The sequence below is a fragment of the Mastomys coucha genome, unplaced genomic scaffold, assembly GCF_008632895.1.
Source record: "Mastomys coucha isolate ucsf_1 unplaced genomic scaffold, UCSF_Mcou_1 pScaffold20, whole genome shotgun sequence".
NCBI lineage: Eukaryota > Metazoa > Chordata > Mammalia > Rodentia > Muridae > Mastomys > Mastomys coucha.
The window spans coordinates 132336100-132359987 of record NW_022196903.1 but is presented as its reverse complement, the minus strand read 5'-3'; the positions used below and the strand labels follow the sequence as shown (position 1 = coordinate 132359987).

The 23888-nt window shown below is 39.6% G+C and overlaps 1 protein-coding gene and 1 long non-coding RNA gene across 11 annotated transcripts in view; one reads left to right on the top strand and one right to left on the bottom strand.

The window, feature by feature from the left end:
- Window positions 1–399, bottom strand: part of LOC116099742 — a 9134-nt gene extending 8735 nt beyond the window's left edge. For all 3 annotated transcript variants that reach the window (XR_004122364.1, XR_004122362.1, XR_004122363.1), the window contains exon 1: window positions 93–399. This is a non-coding gene — a long non-coding RNA (uncharacterized LOC116099742). The remainder of the gene's footprint in view (window positions 1–92) is intronic.
- The window catches only part of Lmo3 (LIM domain only 3), a 211368-nt gene that overhangs the window by 154965 nt on the left and 32515 nt on the right, over window positions 1–23888 (top strand). For 2 of the 8 annotated variants that reach the window (XM_031383714.1, XM_031383716.1), the window contains exons 2-3: window positions 983–1048; window positions 6359–6572. In XM_031383714.1, the coding sequence (XP_031239574.1) occupies window positions 6367–6572 (206 nt within the window). In that variant the 5' untranslated portion in view covers window positions 983–1048; window positions 6359–6366. Of the gene's footprint in view, window positions 1–460; window positions 1049–1114; window positions 1248–2231; window positions 2292–2339; window positions 2391–6358; window positions 6573–23888 lie in introns of those variants that run through there. The other 6 variants (XM_031383715.1, XM_031383713.1, XM_031383717.1 and 3 more) reach the window with 6 other exon arrangements.

Here is a 23888-nt window from a genome sequence, read left to right as displayed (position 1 = left end):
ACTGGCACTGTCAGTAACAGATTTAGAGGACAATTTGCTGCCATCGTCCCTATCCTACTCCAAAATGCCCCCCTTATTTTAGGAAGCCCTACCCTTCTCTGGAGCTCTTTCGCAGTTCTTCTTGTGGGCGAGTCCTGGAGGTAGGGTCCTTCCAGAGTCCAGTCCTGCAGAGGTCACATTCTCTGTGTGATGGGGATGGGTGGGAGGGAATGTCCCCAGCGTTTGTCAGTAGCATATGCAATGGGTTGTGCTGACTGCACTCCCAGGCTTGTCAATTTTCACCCTGGGAAATTAGCAACAAAGCCTGGATCTGTCTAGTGGCTGCTTTTGCACTTTCCGAGGGCGGCTGTACTTGACTGAGCTGCAGAACAGATAGCAGAGACACAGCGAGGGAGAGAGAGAGAGAGAGAGAGAGAGAGAGAGAGAGAGAGAGAGAGAGAGAGAGAGAGAGAGAGAGAGAGAGAGAGAGAGAGAGAGAGAGAGAGAGAGAGGCACTAGCAAGCTAGCGAGCAAGGGAGCCAGCCAGCTAGAGGGAGGGAGAGAAGGAAGAGAGAGAAGAGGGAGGGGTGGGGGCGAGAGGTAAACACTCTTAAATCGGAAGGGAGCTGCCTCCACTGTGGTTCTGACAGGCGCTGCCTGGGCTCCGAGGCGCTGTAATAACTGGGTGACCTTTTCTCGGGCTGTATTATGTCTGGCTGGGAAGGGATTGCATTTTGCGGCTGAGAGCCAGGGCTTCCTTCAGCTCGGGCTCCTCGCACACTGCTGGGGTAAGTTGTCAGGAGCCTGGACCAAGAGAGACATCCCCCGGACTGCAGTTGCCTAAAAGAAGGACACCTGTGGCTCGCATGCGGTCCACACTGGTACTTGGCGGATCCTGGAGGACCTCATTATTTTAAACTTAAAAAAAAAAAATAGAGAGAGAGAGAGAGATTCTACCCCCCCTTTTTTTTTCAAACAATGTTTCTTTTTGACCTTTCCCAAGGAGAAGCGCTACCAAGCAGCCGCTGTGCTCACTGAACACCCTCCCCTGTATCGCTTAATAGAGAAGGTAAGTGAGAGGCTGTGTACACACGCGTCGGCTTATTTGTGCTGTGTGTGTCTGCTGGTGCGCGCGTGCGTGTGCGGATGTTGGGTGGTTTTTTTTTTTCTTCTTCTTCTTCTTTCCCCCCATCCTCTCCCACTGAAGCATAAAGTGAAGCTGCACCCGAACCATCCCCACCACCGCTGCAACTTTCACCGGGCTGCAGGTCTGCAGAGGGGGTTTTGTGTTTGTTTGGTTTTGTTTAGATCGTGGGAGGCACCATTATTTCTGTGATGAGACATGAAATAGATGTGGAGCGGAAGACGTGGATGCCGGAGGAAGCGAGGGAGCGCGCGGCTGCAGCGCGGCGCGACATCTTAAGTAGGAGTCTAGTGCATAATAGACAAAGTTCATTGCGAGCTGCAGCATTCACACACCCTGACTCGGGAAGAGGGGTTGGGACAGTTCGTAAAGGTTGGGGGCGGGGTGTTGCTTCCAGTCTATGGGAAGTGGTATCAGTCTTGGGTATTTTCCCAGACCTCTCTACACCTGCTTGATGAAATGTATGCCCGCCTCCTCCAAGAAAGAGTTGAAATTACAATCTTGTTTTTGTCTACACCCCTGCTTCTCCCAAGGCAACCTTAATATCAAAACACTGCTTCTGTGTGTTGCAAAAGTGACTGTGTCGCGCGCATGGAGATGGGCGACAAGTGTTCAATGGACCTAGGTTCCTTGTACCCAAGTGTCTGTCTACATCTTAACAGGTAGAGAGAGAAAGAGAGAGGGGGGGAGAGGGAGAGAGAGAGAGATTCAGCACATTTTAACCGGGGCTACTCAGATCGCTGTTATGAAACACAAGTCAGATTTATGATCTTTTTCATACCGAACACGATATGCTATGCTAACACTGCGTGTGACGGTTTAATCAAATCCATTTGTTACCAGGAAGCTAAAAGGGGCCGCTGGGATTTTAGGATTACGGGCAGAGTGAGGGAAGCATGTGGCTTTGTCATTCGCCATCATTTTACTCGCTCCCTCGTCCCTTCCCCCACTGCCTGCCTCCCTCGACACTAGACCCCAGCTCCCAAAGTGGCTTCACAATAGTGGATCCTGGGCCCTGTACGCTGCTCACCAGATCCACGCTTGGGCCCCAAATTCAAGTGATTCCCTCTTCTGCTCTCTGCCTCCGGGGTTGGTGCTCCATGCGAAGCTGCTGCGGCGACTCAGGCACGCCTCAGTCAACTCATGCAGAAACAAGAGAAAAGTTTTGGTAAGGTTACCTTCTATCACAGATGCACTTTCTCGAGCCGCTAGGCACTCAGGCACTCGTGGCTAGCTCCACAGCCTGCCTGCTCTTCTACTGAGGAAGGTACGAAATAATATTGTTGCTGCTGCTTTTAAAGACTGCTGCTTTCGACCAATTAATCTCTCTAGGTGCCACAAATCCTGGTACATTCTTTGCAAAACCACCCCTGCGTGGCTGCAAAGACACAGCCACGAAAGGTTGGATCATAAACTCCGCAAGGAGATTCTTTGTTAGAGTGTATGTATGTTTCTTATTTTTTTTTTTTATTTTGCATGTGAGCTGCATCAAAATTGAACCCAGTCTTGCAAATCTCTTGTTGGCCTTTGCCAAGCACTAGCACTTTGCTGCCATGGTAACTGTAATTAAACTGATAAGAGTGGGGAAATGTCAGTATCTCTGAGCCTTGCAGCTGCATTGGAGAAAAAGGGAATCAAATTGGTTTCCAGCTCCATTGCTCAAAAAGGGGAGGGTGGTGGAAGGACGCGGAGGGGGTTGGGAGTTGAAGGGGCAGAACAGAGTTAAGCAGCTCCAGTACTGGAGGTTTGGGGACATCTATTTGCACTGTATTCCCTTAGGGGGCTGCAGCCTGTAGGGTGCTTTGGGCCAGTGAACAGAGAGAAACAAGCTTTTAGGCCCAATCCAGTTTTCCGATCTGGGTTGGGGGGTGGGGGGGAGGTGCATGAGTGGGAGGAAGATGGGCAGGAGGAGAGACAATCTTTTGTTTGGTACTCTTGGCAATCGGAAGGCTGTGTTGGCCAAATTCTTTTAATCTATGTCATTGCTCCCAGCTGCGAAACCTGCGGACCCAATTTTAGCATCCTCTCTTCCAAAAGCCCTTCTGGATGGAGCCCCCTTCCACGGCTCCCAAATTGTCCTCTATAAATCTTCTGAAAAGGGAAAGAATGTTCTCCATTCATTCCGCGTGATCAGTCTAAATAATACATACATGTTTAAAAAAAAAAAAAGCCCCCAGTGCCCGAACACTGCACATCTTTCGTTATTCTAGTTATTTTTTAAGCCCCTATGTGTTGTGGAGTTGTGGTTACTTTGTTGTGTTAACTACTGAAGCTAAGACTGTGCGGATGAATGGCACAGAACAAGGGAACATAATAGATGCAATCAACCGGCAGGCCTTCTCACAATGCAATCCAGGCAATTAAAAGCTCACCAGAGTTTAAATGAAACGGTTCTACTTATTTCTGCACAGCACACTGCACAGGCTATTATTTATGTCTTAAAAAAAAAAACTATGATTTCCCTTAAACTGTCAAATAACTCAGAATGGCAGGGTCTCAGAGGCAATAAGAATTTCTCTTAGAACAATTTGCATGCCAATCTAAAAACTAACTAGTTACGGTGCTGATGGGCTATGAGCAACTTAAGAAGTGTCTCTTAGCCATGAACGCATAGCTCTCTCTAGACTCTTTCGGATCAAGAGCAGAAGCTGCTCAGTGCTGTCCGCTTTTTAGGTGCTTGGCAACATGGTGACGATCAAGTGGTTGTTTTCCTACATTTTTTTTTCTAAATGCATGGAATAGAACAGAATCCATTTGCAAGAGAAAGGGTGTGGGGGGGAGATAGTCTCTAGAAGAAGATATGAGGATGGTATAGAAAATATCAGATTCCTTTCATGCACAAGGCCAAACAGAATGTAAGAGTTTCAGTTATTAATTGGCCTCTGAGTGCTAAATTAAAATGTCAACACAACAAAAACACTTTGTGAAGACAAGCAGGGTAGTATTATTCCTTGTGCCAAATGTTGGTATCTGCTGTCTTGGTTACAATGCATTTTGAATAAAGGTAGCTGACCCTCTACACTTAATAATAATATTATGAGTATAGGAAATAATGGTGTTTAGCTTACTACCAAAAAGAATTTTTTTTTTAATTTTTAAGCTTAGTAATGTATTAAAAAAAAAACTTAGATAATTAGGGTAGTTACCCTTAACAGACATATAGATGCTTTCAGTCATGAAATCCTGCCTGTTTTTAGTAAATCAAGATCCCTTTTCTTCCCCTAGGTATATGACTAAGAGGTGCCTGGGCCTGTTGTACACCATAATTAATGGGATTCATGCCTTGTGGGACCTTGCTAGAAAAGGATAACTAGTTTTGATCAAAGAAACTTCATTTGTTAGAAGTTCTAGAGAGTGAGATTTAGCAGAGCTATCAAGGGTTATGATTAATCTACACTAGGCCCTAGGCTCCTTCAAAGAGAAGGGATCAGAAACCAGGCTGTCGAGCCACCACCTGTTCTGCACAAATCTGACTGATGGTCCACAGCTCGGAACACCACAGCCACACGTGTCAGACACACTGGACAGCCACCCTGCTTTCCTCCCTGCATGCCCTCCTCTGCAACTCTACCAGACAAGTAATTTTCTTCCCTGAGCTAAAGAACAATCTAAGAGTGCGTGTTACTACTGTGACATTAGTAGCTAGAAGACAAGACTCGGCTGTGGATATGCTTTCAGGCTCTTCGTCAGTGGTTTTTGTTGGTGGTGTTTTGCTTTGTTTTGTTTGTTTGTTTCTTTGGTTGTTGTTCTGTTATTGCCGATGTTTTCTTTCAGGGTAGGTAATGAGGGGTTGCTATCGGAAGGAAGGAGAGAGTTAATATATCTTGAGGAGATATGAATCACCAATGCTTCACTTCTCCCTTCTGAAACGCTCTTGAACACGTACATGTTTGCTGTGTTAGATCTCTGTCCAAGCAAGTTGAAAACTTTATGCTAGGAAAGGGAACGAAGTGTTCAGGTGTGACCCTCGGGGTACAGGTGGGCCACTTGGTGACTGTCAGGGGCACAGCACTACTGTCTTTCAGCTTTCAAGGGGTCCCTTTGCTTCTGTGGCTCTCTGTGTTATCGATTGTAATACAGGGGACATGATGATTTCTGCAGTACTCTATAGTGACTCAAATCCATCATTTGATGAAGATGAACTTTTGATAGTTGGCCAGCATTCCTTTCTTTTTTGACACCTGGGGAATAATAATGTAAAAAACTCAAAAAATGAGTATTCTGTTAATTGAAAATATTTCAACCAAGTTGTAAAAGCCTCAGAAGACAGCCAGACTCCTTGCTTATGAAGAAAGTTCAACACTGAAATATAAGAAATGTTTCTTTATTTAATATGGTGCATGTATACTTTCTGTACATATCTGTGTATGGATGAGGGCCTAATTTTGTACCTTTTTGAACTTTGTCTTCTATTGTTTTTTCCTTCCCTTATAAAATAAATATATGCTTGTAGCTATAAATCACATGATCCCATACTTGTTTTATATTAGAGCATGTATTATATAATCAAGTGATGAGTCTTCAATATAAGCAGTGACTAATGTGTATGAAAATAGATATACTTTGTTATTTTAACACAATGAAAACTTTGAAATATTAAGGACACAGAAGCAGTTACTTGGATGTAAGTAAGCAGTATAGGATTTATAGGCTTTGGGCTAGATGCTCTGTGTGCTTATCTATAAACTTCTGTACCTCCAAGTAAGGGTCTGATTTCCCCTACAGATCCATGCTGCTTCTATCAAATGCATGGTGAATGAATTGTTTATCCAGTTAGGCAAAGCTCGGTTTTGATCCCCATCAGCCAACTATGAGTTAGTTTCAGTCTCTTGCTTCTTAGGGTGCTATCCACTTGTTCAGATGCTCTTAGCAGGGGAACCATTCTGTGTGGAGGACAGGACAGCATGGAAATGATGGAAGGAGACCTCCCCTGTCCACTGTCAAGGTCTAATGTACAACATCAGTTTACCACCGCTGCTGCTTCCTGTGAATGAGCTCATCATGGTTTTCATGTGGCTTTTATAAAATCCAAAACGTGGCTTGATTTTAGTACATCCCTCAAAAAGGAAGGAAGGAAGGAAGGAAGGAAGGAAGGAAGGAAGGAAGGAAGGAAGGAAACAAAGAAGGAAGGAAGGAAGGAAGGAAGAGTGCAGAGGCATCGTTTTACTATTTTACTTGTTTGTCTGTCCTTCCATCTTGGAATCTCAGCTCTCTTTTCTCCTTTCTTTCCCTCAGGCATACAAATGCTCTCAGTTCAGCCAGATACCAAGCCGAAAGGTTGTGCTGGCTGCAACCGCAAAATCAAGGACCGGTATCTCCTAAAAGCACTGGACAAATACTGGCATGAGGACTGCCTGAAGTGTGCCTGCTGCGACTGTCGTTTGGGAGAGGTGGGCTCCACCCTGTACACGAAAGCTAACCTTATCCTTTGTCGCAGAGACTACCTGAGGTAGGAATTATTCTTTGCATGCGGCTATTGGCTGGATGCCTTTAACAGTACCTTTGTAATTGTGTTCTGGGCTTGTTTGTTTGATTTCCGTAACTACCAAATGACCAAATGACATTCTTGAAAGATGTTACACTGCCAACCTTCACAATGCTGGCCTTTATCAAGCAAACTTTTGCTTAAGGGACAGCCAACAAAAACATCTAAAGTGTTTTAATTTGGCTTGTCCAAGTACTCTGACAGAAGAACCAGTCGTTCATTACTTACATTGAAAATGGCAGCTAATGCCAGGGATATTCCAACGAAAACAGCATCCAGGTTGTTTCTTTCTTTAGAGCACAAGAGGTAGAATCAGTCGAGTCTGACAGAGAAATGAATCCGTTTCGTAATTACCTAATCATTTTAGCTCTGTACTTTTAAATAAGTACAACTTTAGTTGGATGACTGGTCGGTGACTCAGCTAACTTTCCTGTCTCGCACACATTAAAGAAAGTCAGTTCTAAACTCTTAATTTGTGTTTCTTAGTGCATTTGCTACAATGTTTTGGACCCCTCACACGGAGCCACTTTCTCTCCACTTACTGACACTCAAGTCATTGTTTCAATATTGGGCAGTCTCAAACTCACTTGTGATTTTATGGAGAATGAAAAGTAATGACCGCAAAGTTAGTGGGAACCATTGACACCCTCCGAAGTACAAACACCAGAGGAGTTTCAAGACAGCATGGGTATCCATGGTTATGCAGGCCTCGTGTTAGTCCAAAGCCACCCTGCTTTTTGTCAACACAGAAATGCTCCTGAAGAGAAACTATTTTCTTTTCAGGGGACTTTGTGACTTGACTTAGCTGCAAATTACTTATCTTAATAAAGTGGTGGGATCTATCAAATTAGAGAAATGATATATGGCATCATTTGCGCTTTCATATTTGATACAATTAATCATTTTTTTCTAGCCTGACATTAAGCTATTTATTTTGAATCGTTTTCCTTATGACACAAAATTTATCAATTGGTAGTAACTCCCTAAGCAACCATCTTGGCCATGCTGGGGGCTGGTTCTCAGGGAATTTGATCCCTTTTTTTCTTAGTCTATAATCCAGCTACTTAAAGTCAGATTTTTATCCTAATACATATATATCTTTTGATTAATGGTGGTTGCATAAGGGCGAATCCAGTGTGGTTTATCGCACTCTGCTCTCCCCTGGAGGTATTGCTATGGCTGGTGCCTACAGCCTCCTGGCTAATTATAAGCACTTGTTACCACTTCCCAGAGCTCAAGAGCACACAAGGTGCCAACAATGGAAAGTGACTCTCCCGGGAGCCAGGGCTTCCCTCATTATGGTGGCAAACTAATCAGAGTTAACTTACAACACGGATTCTTTCAGAACTCTGCAGTCTTTGAACTTTTCTTCTTTGAAATAAGAATGTCTCCTGTGCTCATTGTGAATGAGTGCCTCATTTCCAGATAAAGCTTTCGTGTTTGCTTTTCATGATCTGACGTGTTACTTCCCAGGTTTGCTTTGTCTGAGCTAAGCAATACCCACAGCTTTTTGACTTCTTTGACTCACTTTATGCACAATTTTAGTATTTCAAGTGGATTTAGGTTTGCGATTGCCAACAGGGAGGTTATACAGTTTGGGCTGGAGTAGGCATTTTAATAAGTAAAACAAATAAATAAACGTTAAGGAAACTGTAAATAATGTGAGGGCTTGAATGCTTCAGATATTTCTGAATCACAGATGTTGAGTTTACCTGTTTTGTTGGTAAAATAGTTTTGTATTTTTCATGTGTGGACAGCAGAGAAAGTAACATTGGCTTTGTTTTATTTTATTTTTCCTTGTGAGAGCAAATAGGATAGGATGTTAGACCAATGTCTGACCATCTCGAGGAAACGTTGCATCCAAAGGAATTTATCAAAACAGTTTCTGTTTCTGAAGTCTTCATCTTTCCTTAAATAACAAAATGCATGTTACTTTTTTGAGATAAAACTTTTAATTTCTGCTGGGCTTTAAGTTCAGTTAACTTATTTATATATTTATCTTACTCTTTCAAATATGGTCTGATCACCAATATGTTCTTTTCTCCAAGAACAATTTTCTCTGAAATTGGTCATTACCACATTAATGGCCAGTTGTTATGTTAACAGCCCAAGGGTAGTTAACATTTCATACTAAGTTGTTAACAGCAAGCGTAGTCCTTATTTAAGCTGAAGGTTTGCTGTGTTTAATGTGACTTGGGCAATTTCACCAAATACCTCAAAAGTGTCAATGGGGAATGGAGAAGTGGAGTTTGCATAAATGCTGTGTTATGAGTTATAGGATTTGCCAAATATGTGGTATGTCTTATGTGAAAAGCTTAGATCTTGATGACATTATAGAGATGGGTCTCTAAGAAATTAAAACAGTGTGAACCTGCATTTTAAGTCAGCACCTATTACCAAATTTATTCATAGATCAAAGCCTTGGATTGGATACAGCCATTTACAAATGCTTACTAGAGTCCCACTCCGTGGAAGGTAGAATTTGAAACAACAGCCAAAATTAAGAATAAAGGAAGAACGTCTTTAAGTAATGGTGTTTTGGACCCTAGCCATTGCTTTCAAACTCATTTGTAGAAATATGCATAAACCAGTCAGTGCATAATTAAAGTTTCAGAATTAAGACTCTGGAGCTATTAAGGTAGTTTATTTTATTGTAAGAATATTTATAATGTGATTAATGAACAAATACTTTTCTGTGTCTAATTGCTGAGCCTCAAAAACCATTTTCCTCACTGTTCAGCATGTGTTCTTTTTTGTATTTTTCACAGGCAATATTTAACCACTTAATTCCTGTCTCAAATAGTTTTTTGGGGGACTTTGAGTATTATATGATTTTTATTGCAGTACCAAACAAATCATAAGTAAGTTACAGATTTAGATTGTCCCTCTGAGGGACTAGGTACCTAAGAAAGAAAATGCTAAAGGAAACATCATCGACCAGGTTTATAAATTATTGCTTCTGGTATTATGCTACAGTAGATAATTGTCCATAGCTGGAAAAGACAGAAACAATTTATCAATTGTACTTAACAGCCTATTAACATTTCCCCTTATAAGATAAAAAACAAATGAACAAACAAATAAGAAACAGGGAATTCTAAACTACGAGTTTTAGAAGGCTTGGTTCTTATTCTATGTGGCTAGGGTGGTGTTACCGATTGAAACCATGCAAGTCCTTTGAATCATGAACTGGAGGTATTAAATGATATGAAAATATATGAATTTAGGTAGCAGGATACTTTCTGATGGTATTCATTTTTATGATACACGTCTTTCCCCAACATAATTTTTTTTAACCTTTGTGACACAGTCAGCCCCATTTAAGGAAAAACAAAACAGTTTCAGGTGCTGCATCCTTGGTCCCGAGAGTAAGAGGGACTGCTCACTTCCTGAAACTGGCCTGTCATGTTGGCTTGTCTTTTGATCTGCTACTCTGCTCTGAACTTAAGATGTGCATATCCAAGGAGACAACATTTACCTCCTTGTAGGACCACTCCTCCTCCTCTGGAACTTGTTCCACAAAGAAAGGAAAAGCATGACTTTTGAAAGCCCTTTCTCCTTTCAGAGCAAGGATGTGTGGTCAATCTGCCATTAGGTAGCTCTGTGTCAAAACTAAGATATGTAATTGTTAAAAATGAGGCCAGCAGATTGACATATTCTTTAAAAGATTTTTAAAGGCAACTCTATGATAACAATAGACAAAAAGCATCTTTAGATTTTACAGTTTAAAATTGATAATATCTAAGAATTGTCATTGGTTGAATAGAAATAGCAATGTTTACTAGTCATGTCTAAGAGACTGCAGTCAGTACTGTCACTTCTTCATCTTGTTGAATGTGAATAGGTGGTGGATAACCAGAGATTTAGAATTAAGACTTTGTGTAAACATTAAATACTTAGAAGTGCAGAAATGTCCCAATTCCTTACTTTCTGACTTAATGGGGAAAAAAAATCAGATCTTACCACTCCATCCTTTGGATGTCTTGTGTGTGTGTGTGTGTGTGTGTGTGTGTGTGTGTGTGTGTGTGTGTGTGTGTAAGCCTGTAGATTCAGATTGGGATGGTATATTCTAAGCATTAAGCCAACACTGTCTGTATCTCATATCTCTTTGAATGGTGCCTTGCCAGAGAGCTGATTCAAAGCTGTTTGCTCTGGTGTATGCCATTAAAGCTGCTTATAGCTGTTTCCATATGAGAAGCCGTAAAATGTCTTATATAAAATTTAATGCAATTTGCTATTTTTATATGCGAGCATGATTTGTTTAAAATGAAACTACTGGGAAAGAGAGATGCTTTACGTTCCACCAAAGTTGCCAATTAACTAAAATGATTGAAGCTTGCTCTGCTGACTGCAAATTTTATATACTTTAATATAATAATGTTAACTCTTAAAGAGAAAATTAAAATAAAATGGTGCACAGAGCATCAATCTAGCTATAACTTTATTTCACACTGATCAAACCTGGTACTTGTAAGTTTTTCTGTAAGATTGAATTTATATTGATGTGTGATTATAGCCCTAAATGTAAATAGAGATGTTATTAATACCGTCTCATTTAGGCAAAACGAAGCTTAGTGTCTGCCTTAGTGTGAAATAAAGTATTCATTCTTCTTCCCCTCACTTTCGCCTTCTAAACAGGAAACAGATGGAAACATTTGACCGGGAAGCAGCACATTATTATTTTTTAAATAACATTTTATCGTCTGAATTTAAAAAGAAAATAAGCTTCTACCTAGATTGAGATATCTCATACATAAACTTTTTCTACAATCTTCATTTGAGGCTATTGACAGTTTACTTCGGGTTTTATTTTTATAAAATAGGAGTGCCTTATTTGATCTTAGTATAATGAAATATTTTGATGCATAAACATGCTTCCATCCATGGTCTGTTGGAAAATACTGGTATAACTCTCACAAATTATTTTACATCATTTGCAGATTTACAGATAGTTGTGATTATTCCATTTTGCTTTTATCATAGAAAAGCACTATTGATTCTAGTTTAGTTTATACAATATGTATAGAGCAATTTAATAAAGGGGTGATCATGTCTTTTAACGCAACATTTCAGAGACATGTTCCTTGCCTGGTGGTTCATAGCAGACTCCCTGAGAGACAAGTACACAGAAGCTATGTCTATTAAAATTATTTAAGCTATCTGTAGACTTTTTTCCTTTGTAAATGTATCTATAACTGCTGTCTATTTTTAATTCAGCAGTTACCCATCTGTAATGAATGAATATTTATATAATTCATATAATTGACACTATTTGTTTTCTGGATTTTTCCTTGACTTGTTTTATATACTTCAGCTATTTTCATGGAAAATAGCAATTCTCTGGAAATATTACAAATACTCCACATTATTTATCTACTTGTTTGTGTTTCTTTCATCATTTTATAATGCACTGAACTTCAATGAGAGTTGTTTTTAGTATGGAAGTTGGATAAATTAGACATACCTGACTTAGCAAAGAGTAAAAAACAATTTGTCTCTACAAGTATATTTAGGATTAAAGGCATCTAGAAGAACTACATTTGAGAATTGCTAGAATTGCTTATTTTGCACATTATAAATATGTAGAATTCTGGGAAAGAATTCTATTTTTGGTTGCTCTTAGAAAATACCAAAGTAAGCCAGCACTTCATTTATAAGCTCACCATTAGCTTCCATTAAGTGACTAATAATACATCTTAATGCTGTGTTTGGACTGCATAAACATAATTTATTAAGGAATTTCCTTTTGAAAATATGCTGAAAGTAGTAATTTTGTAAATGGTCTTGATGAATATTTACATTATAAAAATGTATTATGTGGTTCAGTTTTCTGCCTCACATAAAAATTACAGATCCTAAAAATAAGAATTTTAGCCACCTAAATGATCATGGTATTTTCCATCATTACACTGTAACCCTTCCAAGTCCTCTTTTGGAATTGTGTTTAAAAACATTTTTTCCTAAGTTCCATCATAGACAGAAGTTTCATCTCAGCCCCGGCCCCACCAAATGAGCTGACATGTCTCATGTTTATCAAGAACTGTTAGAGTGTGTGTGAGTGTGTGTAAGTATTTGTGTGTGTGTGTGTGTGTGTGTGTGTGTGTGTGTATCATCATGGACAGAAAGTCTCATTACAGCCCCCGGCCCCACCGGATGAACTGACATGTCTCTTGTTTATCAAGAACTGTTAGAGTGTGTGTGAGTGTGTGTGAGTGTGTGAGTGTGTGTGTGTGTGTGTGTGTGTGTGTATGTGTGTGTGTGTGTATAAACATCTGGTGAGATCTTAAGAACGGAAGCAGAAATAAAACAGCAATATCTTACTCTCTTGTTCAGATGGGTTTTTTTGGTCCATGTTATCTGTGCTTCTGTTAGAAGTCACTCACCTCTCTTCTTGATTCTTCAGTTTCATGGTGTGCTGAGCTTTGAAACCAGTGAAGTGCTGACACTTGATGCCAGCTAATTTCCTCCTGTTGTAAGCTGTAGCACTGATGTGTTGTTACATGCTACGTCTTTGCTAGTCTTGGGTGAAAGACAAATTTCATAATACTGGGTTTATTCCCATTTGATGCCTTGGGTGTTTATCTTTTGGTTCCATTTTCACCGGCTTCTCTGGAGGTTGAGCCTGTCTTCTTTAGTTAGAGTTGTACAATGGAAACACAATTTATCTGAAAACTCAGCATGTATTCCCTCTGTCAAGGTATTTATGCAAAATTCATTTCAAGGAAAGTTTACATTGTGACACATGTAACATGTATGCAGATCTTTTTGTTTGTTTAAACAACTTATTTTCCTGATGTTTCATGTCTTCTTATTGATGCCAATGGATAATTTTGCTTTAGAGGAATTATGATTTGAGCATATTCTTTTCATCATGTTAGTCAGACATACCTACTATACAAACTGACACACCACATCAGTGACATGTACATACACTTGGGCCTTTTGGGTTTCTGTCCTATGTTCTTCAAAACTTAAGTTCTTGTCAATGTTTCCATAGTTCTAAATCTTTATGAATTCCTTTATGCTGTTAGCTTTTTATGATGTGAAATACATCTAGCAGTAGGCTTTACAAGTTTCAAATAAAATCACACTTGAGATAAATAACCATCCTGGACTAGTGGGATCCTTGGTTTGAAGTTGTAAAATTAATATTAAGCTTTGTGTATTAAGTTAGACTCTAATCAGCATGTGTTGTTATGATTCAATTTAATATTAAAAACTCTCCAACTGGGCTACTGGGAAAATAAAAGACTCTTAGGAATTGAAGGATTATTTTCAGAGGAGCGCACTAAAGCCATATTTAAGTAAAATTGTTATTACTGGTGCAATACAGTGGTGTCCACATTGAGCTATCCTATTAATAAAAGAGAAGATCGATTTTAGCAAACATAAATATCAAATATGAGGAGAACAAGCAAGGGGCACAGAACTTCATAAAGCATGTTAATGTAAACATCTAATATGAATCTAAATACCACAGAGAAAAACCGAACCCTGCCCCCGTTAGTGATACAGGCTCTGAAAAGGCAACAGGAAGGTAAAGCTAATTGCAGGCATTCCGGGTCTTCCATAACTTCTGGAACTACGCCATGCTTTTTAATATTAGTTCATGGTGAGTACAGTACCAGCATGGCTTCCGGAACAACGCCATGCTTTTTAATACCAGTTCATGGTGAGTACAGTACCAGTATGGGTAGGCAGTCATCTGTCTTTTCAAATCAGTTCTTAATTTGTTTTATTTTTTAAAAGGTTTTATCTGTGGCAAGGTAGCACATGCTCTAATTCCAGCACTTGGTGGTTCAGGGCCAGAGATGAACTGCAGGAGTTCAGACTCACCTACAAGCAACAGCCATTGGTAAAATGCTGACATAGCATGAAAAAAAAAAAAGCCAAGATAGTAGAATTTGAGTATTCTTTATGATACCAAATGCTTAATTTGCATCTATAAATTGCTCAATAAAAGCATATTCTTACTAATTATGTCACAAAAAAGCCAGGTTAGAGACATGGGCTGTTGCTGGCCCTTTACTTGGGTGGGTGGGAACAGACAAAGTAAGAGTTACCTTGTAACACTAAGTAGAAGTATGGAGAGCCATCCACCTGCAGTGCACGCAAATTGTAACCATGATGAGTGCAATAGATGAAGTCAAAACTTAGGGCTACCCATGCATTTATTCATACTTTGAGAAAATACAAACTAATAATTTGAGTATCAATATCTTACTAATATAAATAATAGGTGGAAAATGTGATTTCCCTACTTGATTTTATGTGACACATCAACACCAAAATGTCATTCTTGATATTTTACTATGTGAGCCATAGATATTCAATCTAAGAAATTTGTGAAGAATTTAGCACTTAAATTTTTCTACAATTGCTAAATATTGGTAATATTCTTGCTAAATAACTAAGTAAAATGTATAAATTTTTTACTCCATTTACGACCTTCAAGCCAATGTAGAAACCTGAGATGTATATGCCTGGATGAAATTAGAAGAATGAAAGAGGAAAGAGCGAGAGCGAGAAAGAGAGAGAGAGAGAGAGAGAGAGAGAGAGAGAGAGAGAGATCAAGAGAGAAGAGAGAGAGAAAGAGAGAGGGCAAGAGAGAGAGAGAGAGAGGGAGAGAGAGAGGGGGGTGGCGCTAAGCTATAGCTGGGTAGTCAAGTATCTAACTAGTATACTCAGGGTCCTGAATTTAGTCCCTAGCATGAAAAATAAATGTAGAAAAGTCAGGCTTTAAAAGGAAGGTTTTAAGAACAAATATAGACTTTGTAAAAATAGTTTTATAAGTTAGAAATCTCTAGAGAAGCTGAACTTCATAGCTATGATTTGGCATTTAGAGGAAGATAAGGATGAACCTGTGTTTGAACCAAATGCATTGCTTTGTACAGATGTCGGCAGGCTATCAAGTGCAGGTACCACTGGCATCTTGCAAAGCATTTCATATTCTTGTCCTCATTTTCTCATGCAATACTATTATTCTAGGGCAACAAGGCCCTGGGACACAATGCTAAATAAAACACAAAAATTGCTCTTGCCCTTGTATGAAGTTTTATTCTAATTAGACTGAGAAAATAATCATCAAAACAGGATTCCTTTATATAGGCATTAGTAACTATGGAAGGAATGAGGCAAAACAGGGAGCATAGAATGTGTGTGTATGTGTGTGTGTGTGTGTGTGCAACATGTGCACACATGCATATGTGGAAAGAGATGGAGAGGAAAAGACGGAGAATTGGAGAACTGACCTCTTAGGTCGCACATAGAAATGGCCTCATAGAGACAGTTTCTTCAGTTATAGTTACAGCAAGAGATAACAGAGCTATTTAAAAGGGGCACATATGTGAAATGCATTCCAAACCCCAAAAAAGAGTTAGGTTTATAAAGACTTTGGAATAGGAATGCTTTGGATAAGTTTGAGGAGCATCAAAGGTGCTGCTGTTGGGACAGCAAGACCAAGAGGCCTAGAGGTAGAAGGCAGTCAGCATGAGAGCCTCTGCTGCCCCTGTCATGAGCACAGTGGGATTCACCTGTACAATTCTGAGCATCCTCTGGAGAAGCTGTATGCTCTGAGTAGTGCTTGTCAATAGCATTTGGGATTACAGTGTTCCTGTACTGAATCATGTGGGAAATTTTGTCAGTATCATTTACCGGTCATGTTTTTTAGGTATCTTTTTATTTGGACATACCAATGAATCTTTGTAGTTAAGTAGTAGATATGAAATATGATCCCCAAAACCACAAAAATGCAGTAATATGACCATCTGCTACTAATCCATTGGTTATTGTATAATTGTGTTTATTTTAAGTCAACACTTGTGCACATATATTGATATGGTTAGAAGTCTATTTGAACTTCAAGTATTCCAATGCTAAGTCTAAGGAGATGCCTGCCACACTGTGGTGGGGCTGCAAACCACAGTGCTTGCTCAGAAGGACGATGCCTGGTCAGTAAATGAGCTCTTGGCAAATCACAGGATAGATTTTGAATATTCAGGCAATACAAATAACAGAGATAGAAGTTTTTCAATAGTTGTCAGTTTTCAGCTTTTGAAGTACTGAGTTTGATATGGTTTCTCTGTGTTTCTAAAAAATAAGTCTGGGCTTGAGATGGTGCTTCGTGGTGATACAATTACCTTTTATGTACAAGGTCTTAGGTACACTTGAGCACACACACACACACACACACGAGGGGGGCAGAATAAAAATTAAAAGTTAACTCTAGAATTCGGGAATTAAATTGATTTTAGAGAAAAAAGTTATCCTGATATATCTGCTCTAATTGGCATATAGAGCATTGAACCAGTTTTTAGGAAAGATGCACAATTGCTGGAAACAACCCAGTAAATAAGATTCTTAATATTATGAGAGGAACATGGGACCAGTGCTTTCCACAATGAGATGAGTTTCTCACCTCAAACCCAAGCCTAGTTCACCTGAGCTAGGCTCATTCCACGAAGAGATAAGCATTATTTTTTAAAACTGAAATAGTAATATCATATTATTGCATATAGGCATTTTTCACGTGTGTCCCTGATGTCTGTTGAGGCCAGAAAGAGGTTGTTGGATCTCCCAGAAACTGGAGCTGTGATGTGGGTGCTGAGAATAGAACCCAGTTCTCTGGAGGAGCAGCCAGGGCTCTTAAAGACAGAGTGCTCTCTCTAGCACTCATTCCTGTTTTTTGAGTATGTAGGTATACCACGATTATTTTCTGAAACTGAAAGAAAAAAGGTAAACTATACACAATCTAAAGGGTTGTACCTATGTAAAAGATAGTCTTGGGTTTTATTACCACAAACACTTGCTGAGAATCTGGGCTAATGTGTCATGAATCTCACAGGGAGATACTGGACAGGACTTGAAATAGTGGCACCTATATTTCACATCCACACAAAAATGGGAATATATACTGTTCACAATGCTAGTGTTGGTCAAAGGGCTTGTAAGAATTAATCATTGTTGTCATCCTGAGTCCTGGGGACTTTTTCAGTGCAGCTTCCAGATGGCCCAGTAGCTGGCTCACCTTTTAACATTGCCATCTTGTTCAGATTGAATTGGCATTCAAATCACTTGCCACTGCTTTCTTCTAAAGTAGACAGTTTAGTTTGGCTTTAAGCAATGGTTGCTTTACCTTGACCCCACAGTTTGTTGATTGCTTAAATAAACTTGTCAGGCATCGTTATTAAACAAAAACTGGTTGTGAGAAGACTGGTGGTCCATTTGGCTGAACATGTTTAATATCCTGTGATTTTGATCAGGAGTGGCTATCTGCAGAGACCTGCCACAGTTAGCTCTAGAGAGATTTTACATTAATTATTTTTTTAAAAAACATCTATTTTCCCCTTCTTGAAAAACCACAAAAAAACAAAGCAAACAAAAAACATCTATTTTAGAAGTTTATCTACAGGTAATAATTGGTCCTTGTTTTGGATCACTAAGGGGTGGTGTTAGGTTTTATCTTATCTTTTTATTATTATTACTTCTTGTTTGCTGTTTTTTATTGAGCCAGGGTCTCATGTATGCTAGTCTTCTCTCAAAGTCGCTTTGTAACTGTGGGTGAACTGTGTCGCAAACTTGGGCCATCATTCCCAGTTAACAGGACACTAGATCAAACCTAAGGGTTTGTGCCTGCCAGACAAGAGCTCTATTAACTCAGCCACATACACACAAAATCCTGTTGGTTTCCTTTCCTGAGAAAGGTTCCCACTCTGGACCTGGCCTAGCCCACAACTCACTGTATAGCACACAACTTCCAAGGTACAGCTCTCCTCCTGCCTCAGCCTCTCCAGTTTCTGAGTTCTGGCACACTGGGTGTGAGCCACCACACCAGGCTTAATATCTCATCATTCTAACCATTGTGTTACACATCATTTATCATTCTCCTGCCTTAGATGTCTCTATCACTGCCAGCATCAATGGCAGAATAGTCAGATGTCCCTGTGATGACCAATTCATGTGGCATTTGTCTTCTGTGATTATCAATTTGTTTAAAAAAATAAGTCACACAAATTCTTGCCAATTCACTAACCAGCTTGGCAATGTTGGATCTAATCTCTAGGTTTTCAAGGTAGGTTGAGAAGCAGAATGGTGAACAGTTTAGTTCGTTCCATTCCAGTACATCCTAACTTTGTGCTCCTTTGTGTGCTAGTCAAGCCTTTTGGTCTCTGTGCATTGGCAAGTAGTGGTGATAGGTTCTATCATGGAGGTACTGGGGGATGGCCCTAGGAAGGAGCTAAACATGCTAACTGACAGTTCGCTGGCAGTTTCTGTTGCTATGAAGAAAGAATTTCACTGAGTTATGAAGATAAGGTAGTGGGAAAATTAAACATAAAAAGAACATAAAGAAACAGATTAGGATGAGGTTTAAGAGTGATTAATAATCACGACTATGAAAAGCTGCGACTGTAATAAGATCTTTTGCCAGCTTTTCATTTACAAAGATGATGGATGAAGAAATAACTAAATATCATGTGCACTTGAGGCCACATTAAAAAAGAAATCCTAACAGTGGAGATTATTATTAGGGCCAATTTGACTCTTTAGGGGAATTAGTGAAAATTGGATTTCCTCTGTAACTGAAGTGACAGCTTTCTTGGATGTCTTATCTGCCCTCACCTGACCCTGTTTTAGCATGTGAAAACCCACAACCTTGTAAAGTATTCTATGTAACATCGCCTAGGTTGTTTTAGGGTTCCTTAATAATGTTCATTTTTTACTCCTTTTCTTGGATGACAGCAATTTAAGGGTATCGTCATGTTTGTATGGAGGGTTTACTTCTTACAATGTTCTCTAAACATTTTGATGGTGTTCTTGAAAAAATAAAGTGTGTGCCTTCCATTTATCTATGTTCAGCTTGGGAGGCTGGAAAGGTGTGTCGTGGTTAAGGTGTGTCGTGGTTAAGGTGTGTCGTGGTTAAGGTGTGTCACGGTTAAGGTGTGTCGTGGTTAAGAATGCGTGCTGGTCTTCCTTTGGACCAGTGTTCAGTTCCCAGCATCATACTGTACCTCCCAAAGCTGCCTGTAACTCTAACCCAGGGGGATCTGCTGTCCTCTCCTCTGGCCTCCATGGGCACTGCCCTGAGGAGCACCTGTCTGACTACAGGCATGCACACACAATTAAAATAATCAAAATAAAAATCCTATGATCTGAAAAATTGAAAATCTTCCATTGCATTTTTTTTTAAAAAAATATGATAGTGGTATTGAAATAAGAGAAACATAGAAAATAAAATGCTAATATTTTGAAGGGATCTCTGGGAATTTTGTAACACCCCCCCAACCCCATCCTCCTTTTTTGAGACAATTCTACATTAGTAGCTTTTAATGCTTGGTTCAAAGTTGCTTGATAACGATGTTTTGTGATATGGGCTGGCAAATATGAATGCTGGGAAAGCTTAGATAGCTCATTGCATTTGTGTGTGTCTCTCTGTGTATAGGTTATAAATACCTTTGAGAAAGCTTAGATAGCTGTTTCAGTGTGGGAGATTTTCTGCATATGAGCTAGCAGGCTTTGGTGTAGTCACTTAATATTAAGCCAAGCTTTACTTTCGTGCATATCTGTTGCTGTACCACAGCCAGTGGCAATGCTTAATATAAGGCAGGGTTCCTCTCCCTCCCCTGCAAAACACCCTTTAGGACACAGTGAGATTTGAGACAGATACATGCTAAAAGAATCTGTGTACCAAAGCGATGTTTATTGCATGTAATACGTATCATTGTTTGTCTCCTGTAGTGAAAAATACTTGTGTCCTGCTGCTAAAATGCACTCCTGACAGAACAGTGCTTGCTATTATAGGGTCCATTGCTTAGAAAAAAATGAAACACTGACAGAAATACAATTTAAGAAACTCTAACACCAAGGGTAGTCAACCATGTAGGCTACTATTAAGGGGCCAAAACTCAAGGCCAGGGGTTTATTTTTAAAAGAGCCACAGTTTATTTGCTGAAAGTAGGCAAAGTTGAAAGAAAAAAATAGAACTTGAGTTCCTTGCTCTCTAGTCTGTAGAAAATTAATGAAAGCAACAGTTCAATAAGATTTTATTGCAGGAATGTTTAAGTGAAACATTTTCAGAATGCTTGGGAATTTTTAAACAGTTACTTACCACTTAGGAAGCTATAACACTGTCTTGCGTAACAAATTGTTAGCATTGGATCCTAGGCACACCCTGTGATTTTCTCAAAGTGGGTAGTCAGAACTGGTTAAGCGGAATCACTTTGCTCATTGCATTTGTGTGTGTCTCTCTGTGTGTAGGTTATAAATACCTTTGAGATTGACAGCCCAGATGTGCCCACAGTTAATACAGTTTAAAGTGTAAGCTACTGTCCATGTAGCTCCATGGAACTAGGAGAGTTGAATACACTGGATGGAAAATAATGCTCTAGAGAAGAGTCACCAGAGACGATGCTATTGGACAATGGGAGCGCATATGTTCTTCAGCCATCACCCAGGTCTACTATTAGAGGAGATCATGAGTTTAGATGAGATGTATTATTTAATTTTAGTGTTTTACGAAGAAATCTGTCACACAGTAATATTTGAAACATGCTTGAAACCAAGTGTGTATGGATTATGTGTTCTTTGTGTGTATGTGGAGGGGGGTGAAGATGTTACAAAAGTATGTGATTGCCGGAGCCACAAGTGGCAAAGCTCAGGTACCTGAGAAGCAGAAAGAAACACTATCCACTACTGTATATGTGCGTCTGTGTGTCTGTATGTGTTGGAGGGGGGGCATCAAGAACTGTGTGTCCTGTTGCCAGTCTTCTTGATGGACCCATTAATAAAGCTTTTGAGATGATTGCTCCTGCTAAACTCGGACATCTAGAGATGTGCAGTATCTTTATAGATATGTAGATGTGTGTGTGTGTATGTGTATGTGTGTTTATGTGTGTGCATGTGTGTGTATGTGTGTGTATGTGTGTGTGTACATGTATGTGTGTGTATATGTGTGTATGTGTGTATGTGTGTATGTGTGTGTGTGTGTGTGTGTGTGTGTGTGCACGTGCGCATGCTCTTGCTTTGGAGGCCAGAGCACTGCATCAAATGTCTCCTTCACTCTTTATAACCTGGTGCTGACCAAATCTCTTCTGGTTCCCTCCTGTTCCCACTCCCTCAGTACTGAAATTACCGACACACAGCACTCTCCCGCCACCAGACCTACATGCTTGAAGACAAACACTTCATCACCTGCTGGTGTTCCCGTGCTGCTGAAGACCTGGATCCAGGCTCACATGCTTGCATGGCAAACATTAAGTGAACCAAGTCATTGCTCCAGCCCTGCTGTACACAGTGTCCCCATATCACACAACATCTGGCACAATCAGTGGGGACAATTCTGCCAAATCTGAGTATCAAATAAGTTCCTGGCCTGTCAATTATCATATGACACTTTGCATTGAGAACTGGGAATCTTAAATTTGCTTGCACTTCCTTCTTTTCTTTGACTTCCAGAAATCTTGGGTCAAATTACTCTGCATCAACAATTCACAAATGAGTTTTTATGCTTTTTGGAGTTTTGTTTGCTCTTAATTCATATATATATATATATATATAATATGTAATATATAAATATAAACATCACATATTTATATATTATATAAAATATATAATATATCAAATATAAATAGAAAATATATCAATATAATATATAATATAATTTAATATATATTTTATATATAATATATAATAGATTAAAAATATGAAACAACACATATTGGTTATTTTACGTATATTCTGAATTTTGATATAGATATTTATTTTCTTTGAGGTTTATTTCTAATATTATTCAAATGAGCTCATTTAAATATGGTAATGAGAAAACTACAGTGGAGAGAAGCAGAGCTTGGAACGCGTTGGAAGCAGAGGGCATGACGCGTGGTGGAATTCCAGAAGGCTGGGTGAGATGAATGTCAGGGCAGGAAGGATGTGATAAAAGGAATTCCCCAAAGCCTACACATAAAATGAAATGTAGGTGAATTAGAAGGGTATTTGAAAACCATATTGGGAACCTTTGAACTTACCCTGCATATAAAGACCAGAGCACATGTGACTTTCTGAGTTCCTTAATGTTTATATACACATTATCAATGTATCATCCTAAAAAGCAAACACACATGTGACAGTGGTCCCTCAAAGCAGTAATCAGTAGCTTGCTTTCTGTAATGATTCTCTGGTGTGAATTAAAATGAATTATTTAACTTACAGAGGGCTGAGCCAGGGATTGCATGTAAATGCCTTTAGGTGTAAGAGAACAGTCTGGAACACCAAATATATGGTATGTCAGGGTTCACATACCTCCCTGGAGGGAAAGCCATGCCTCAAGTCCTGCAGGCTGTGTTAGTGAGGGCCTAATGTTGCTCCTAGCTGGATAACTGTGTTTCTCTTTCTGTACCTATAAGGGAAATGTCTTAAAATTAAGATAATAAAGATGATGATGCATGGATACTTATACGTAACTTCTTGGCTAGAATTCTAATTCTAGTTTCAATTCTGGTAGGTAGTACGGTTTCCCTGGAATTAAGAGAGATATCTTCAGGGTACCTCATTAGGCCAAATGTCAGACATTTCAAGTCATGCACATCTCAGCAGAACTCTTTATCCTAAAACTACCAGTCACTGTGTGTTCCTAGCTGCTTTTCCATTGCTGCGACAAAAAGCAACTCGAGAAGGAAATGGATTCATTTCAGCTTATAGCTCAATATCCATTGTGAAGGGAAGTGAGGACAGGAACATGGGAAGGAACCTGGAGGCAAAAAAACAAAAAGCAGAGATCAGGAATGAGGGCTGCTTACGGCTTGCTGTCTATGGCGCACTCTGCTTGCTTGTTTACATCATCCAGGGCCAAGTGCCAAAGGCCGTTACTGCCATAGCCAGACAGACCCTCATATGTCAAGTACTAATGAAGAATATGCTTAACAGAATTGCCTATAGCGCAAAAAAAAAAAAAAAAAAAAAAAAAAAAAAGTTTTTTTTTTTCAGTTGAGGTTCTCAGATGACCCCAGCTTATGTCAAGTTGACAAAAATTTAACCAACAAAAGGCATGTCCAGAGTTTGGTAAAGTGTGGAGACATTGTGTCTCCACTCTTTACATTTGGGAGGCTCAGGTGGGTGATCTTGAGTTAAAGCCAGTTTGTTCTACTTAGTACTACTGGTCCTTAAATAGGGGGAGGGACCTGATAAAAAAGAGGGAGGGGCAAAAAAGGGAGAAGGAGGGAGAAGGAGGAGAGAGATAGAAGAAAGGAAGAGGAAAGAGTAGAAAGAGAATGAGGACAATAGAGAAAG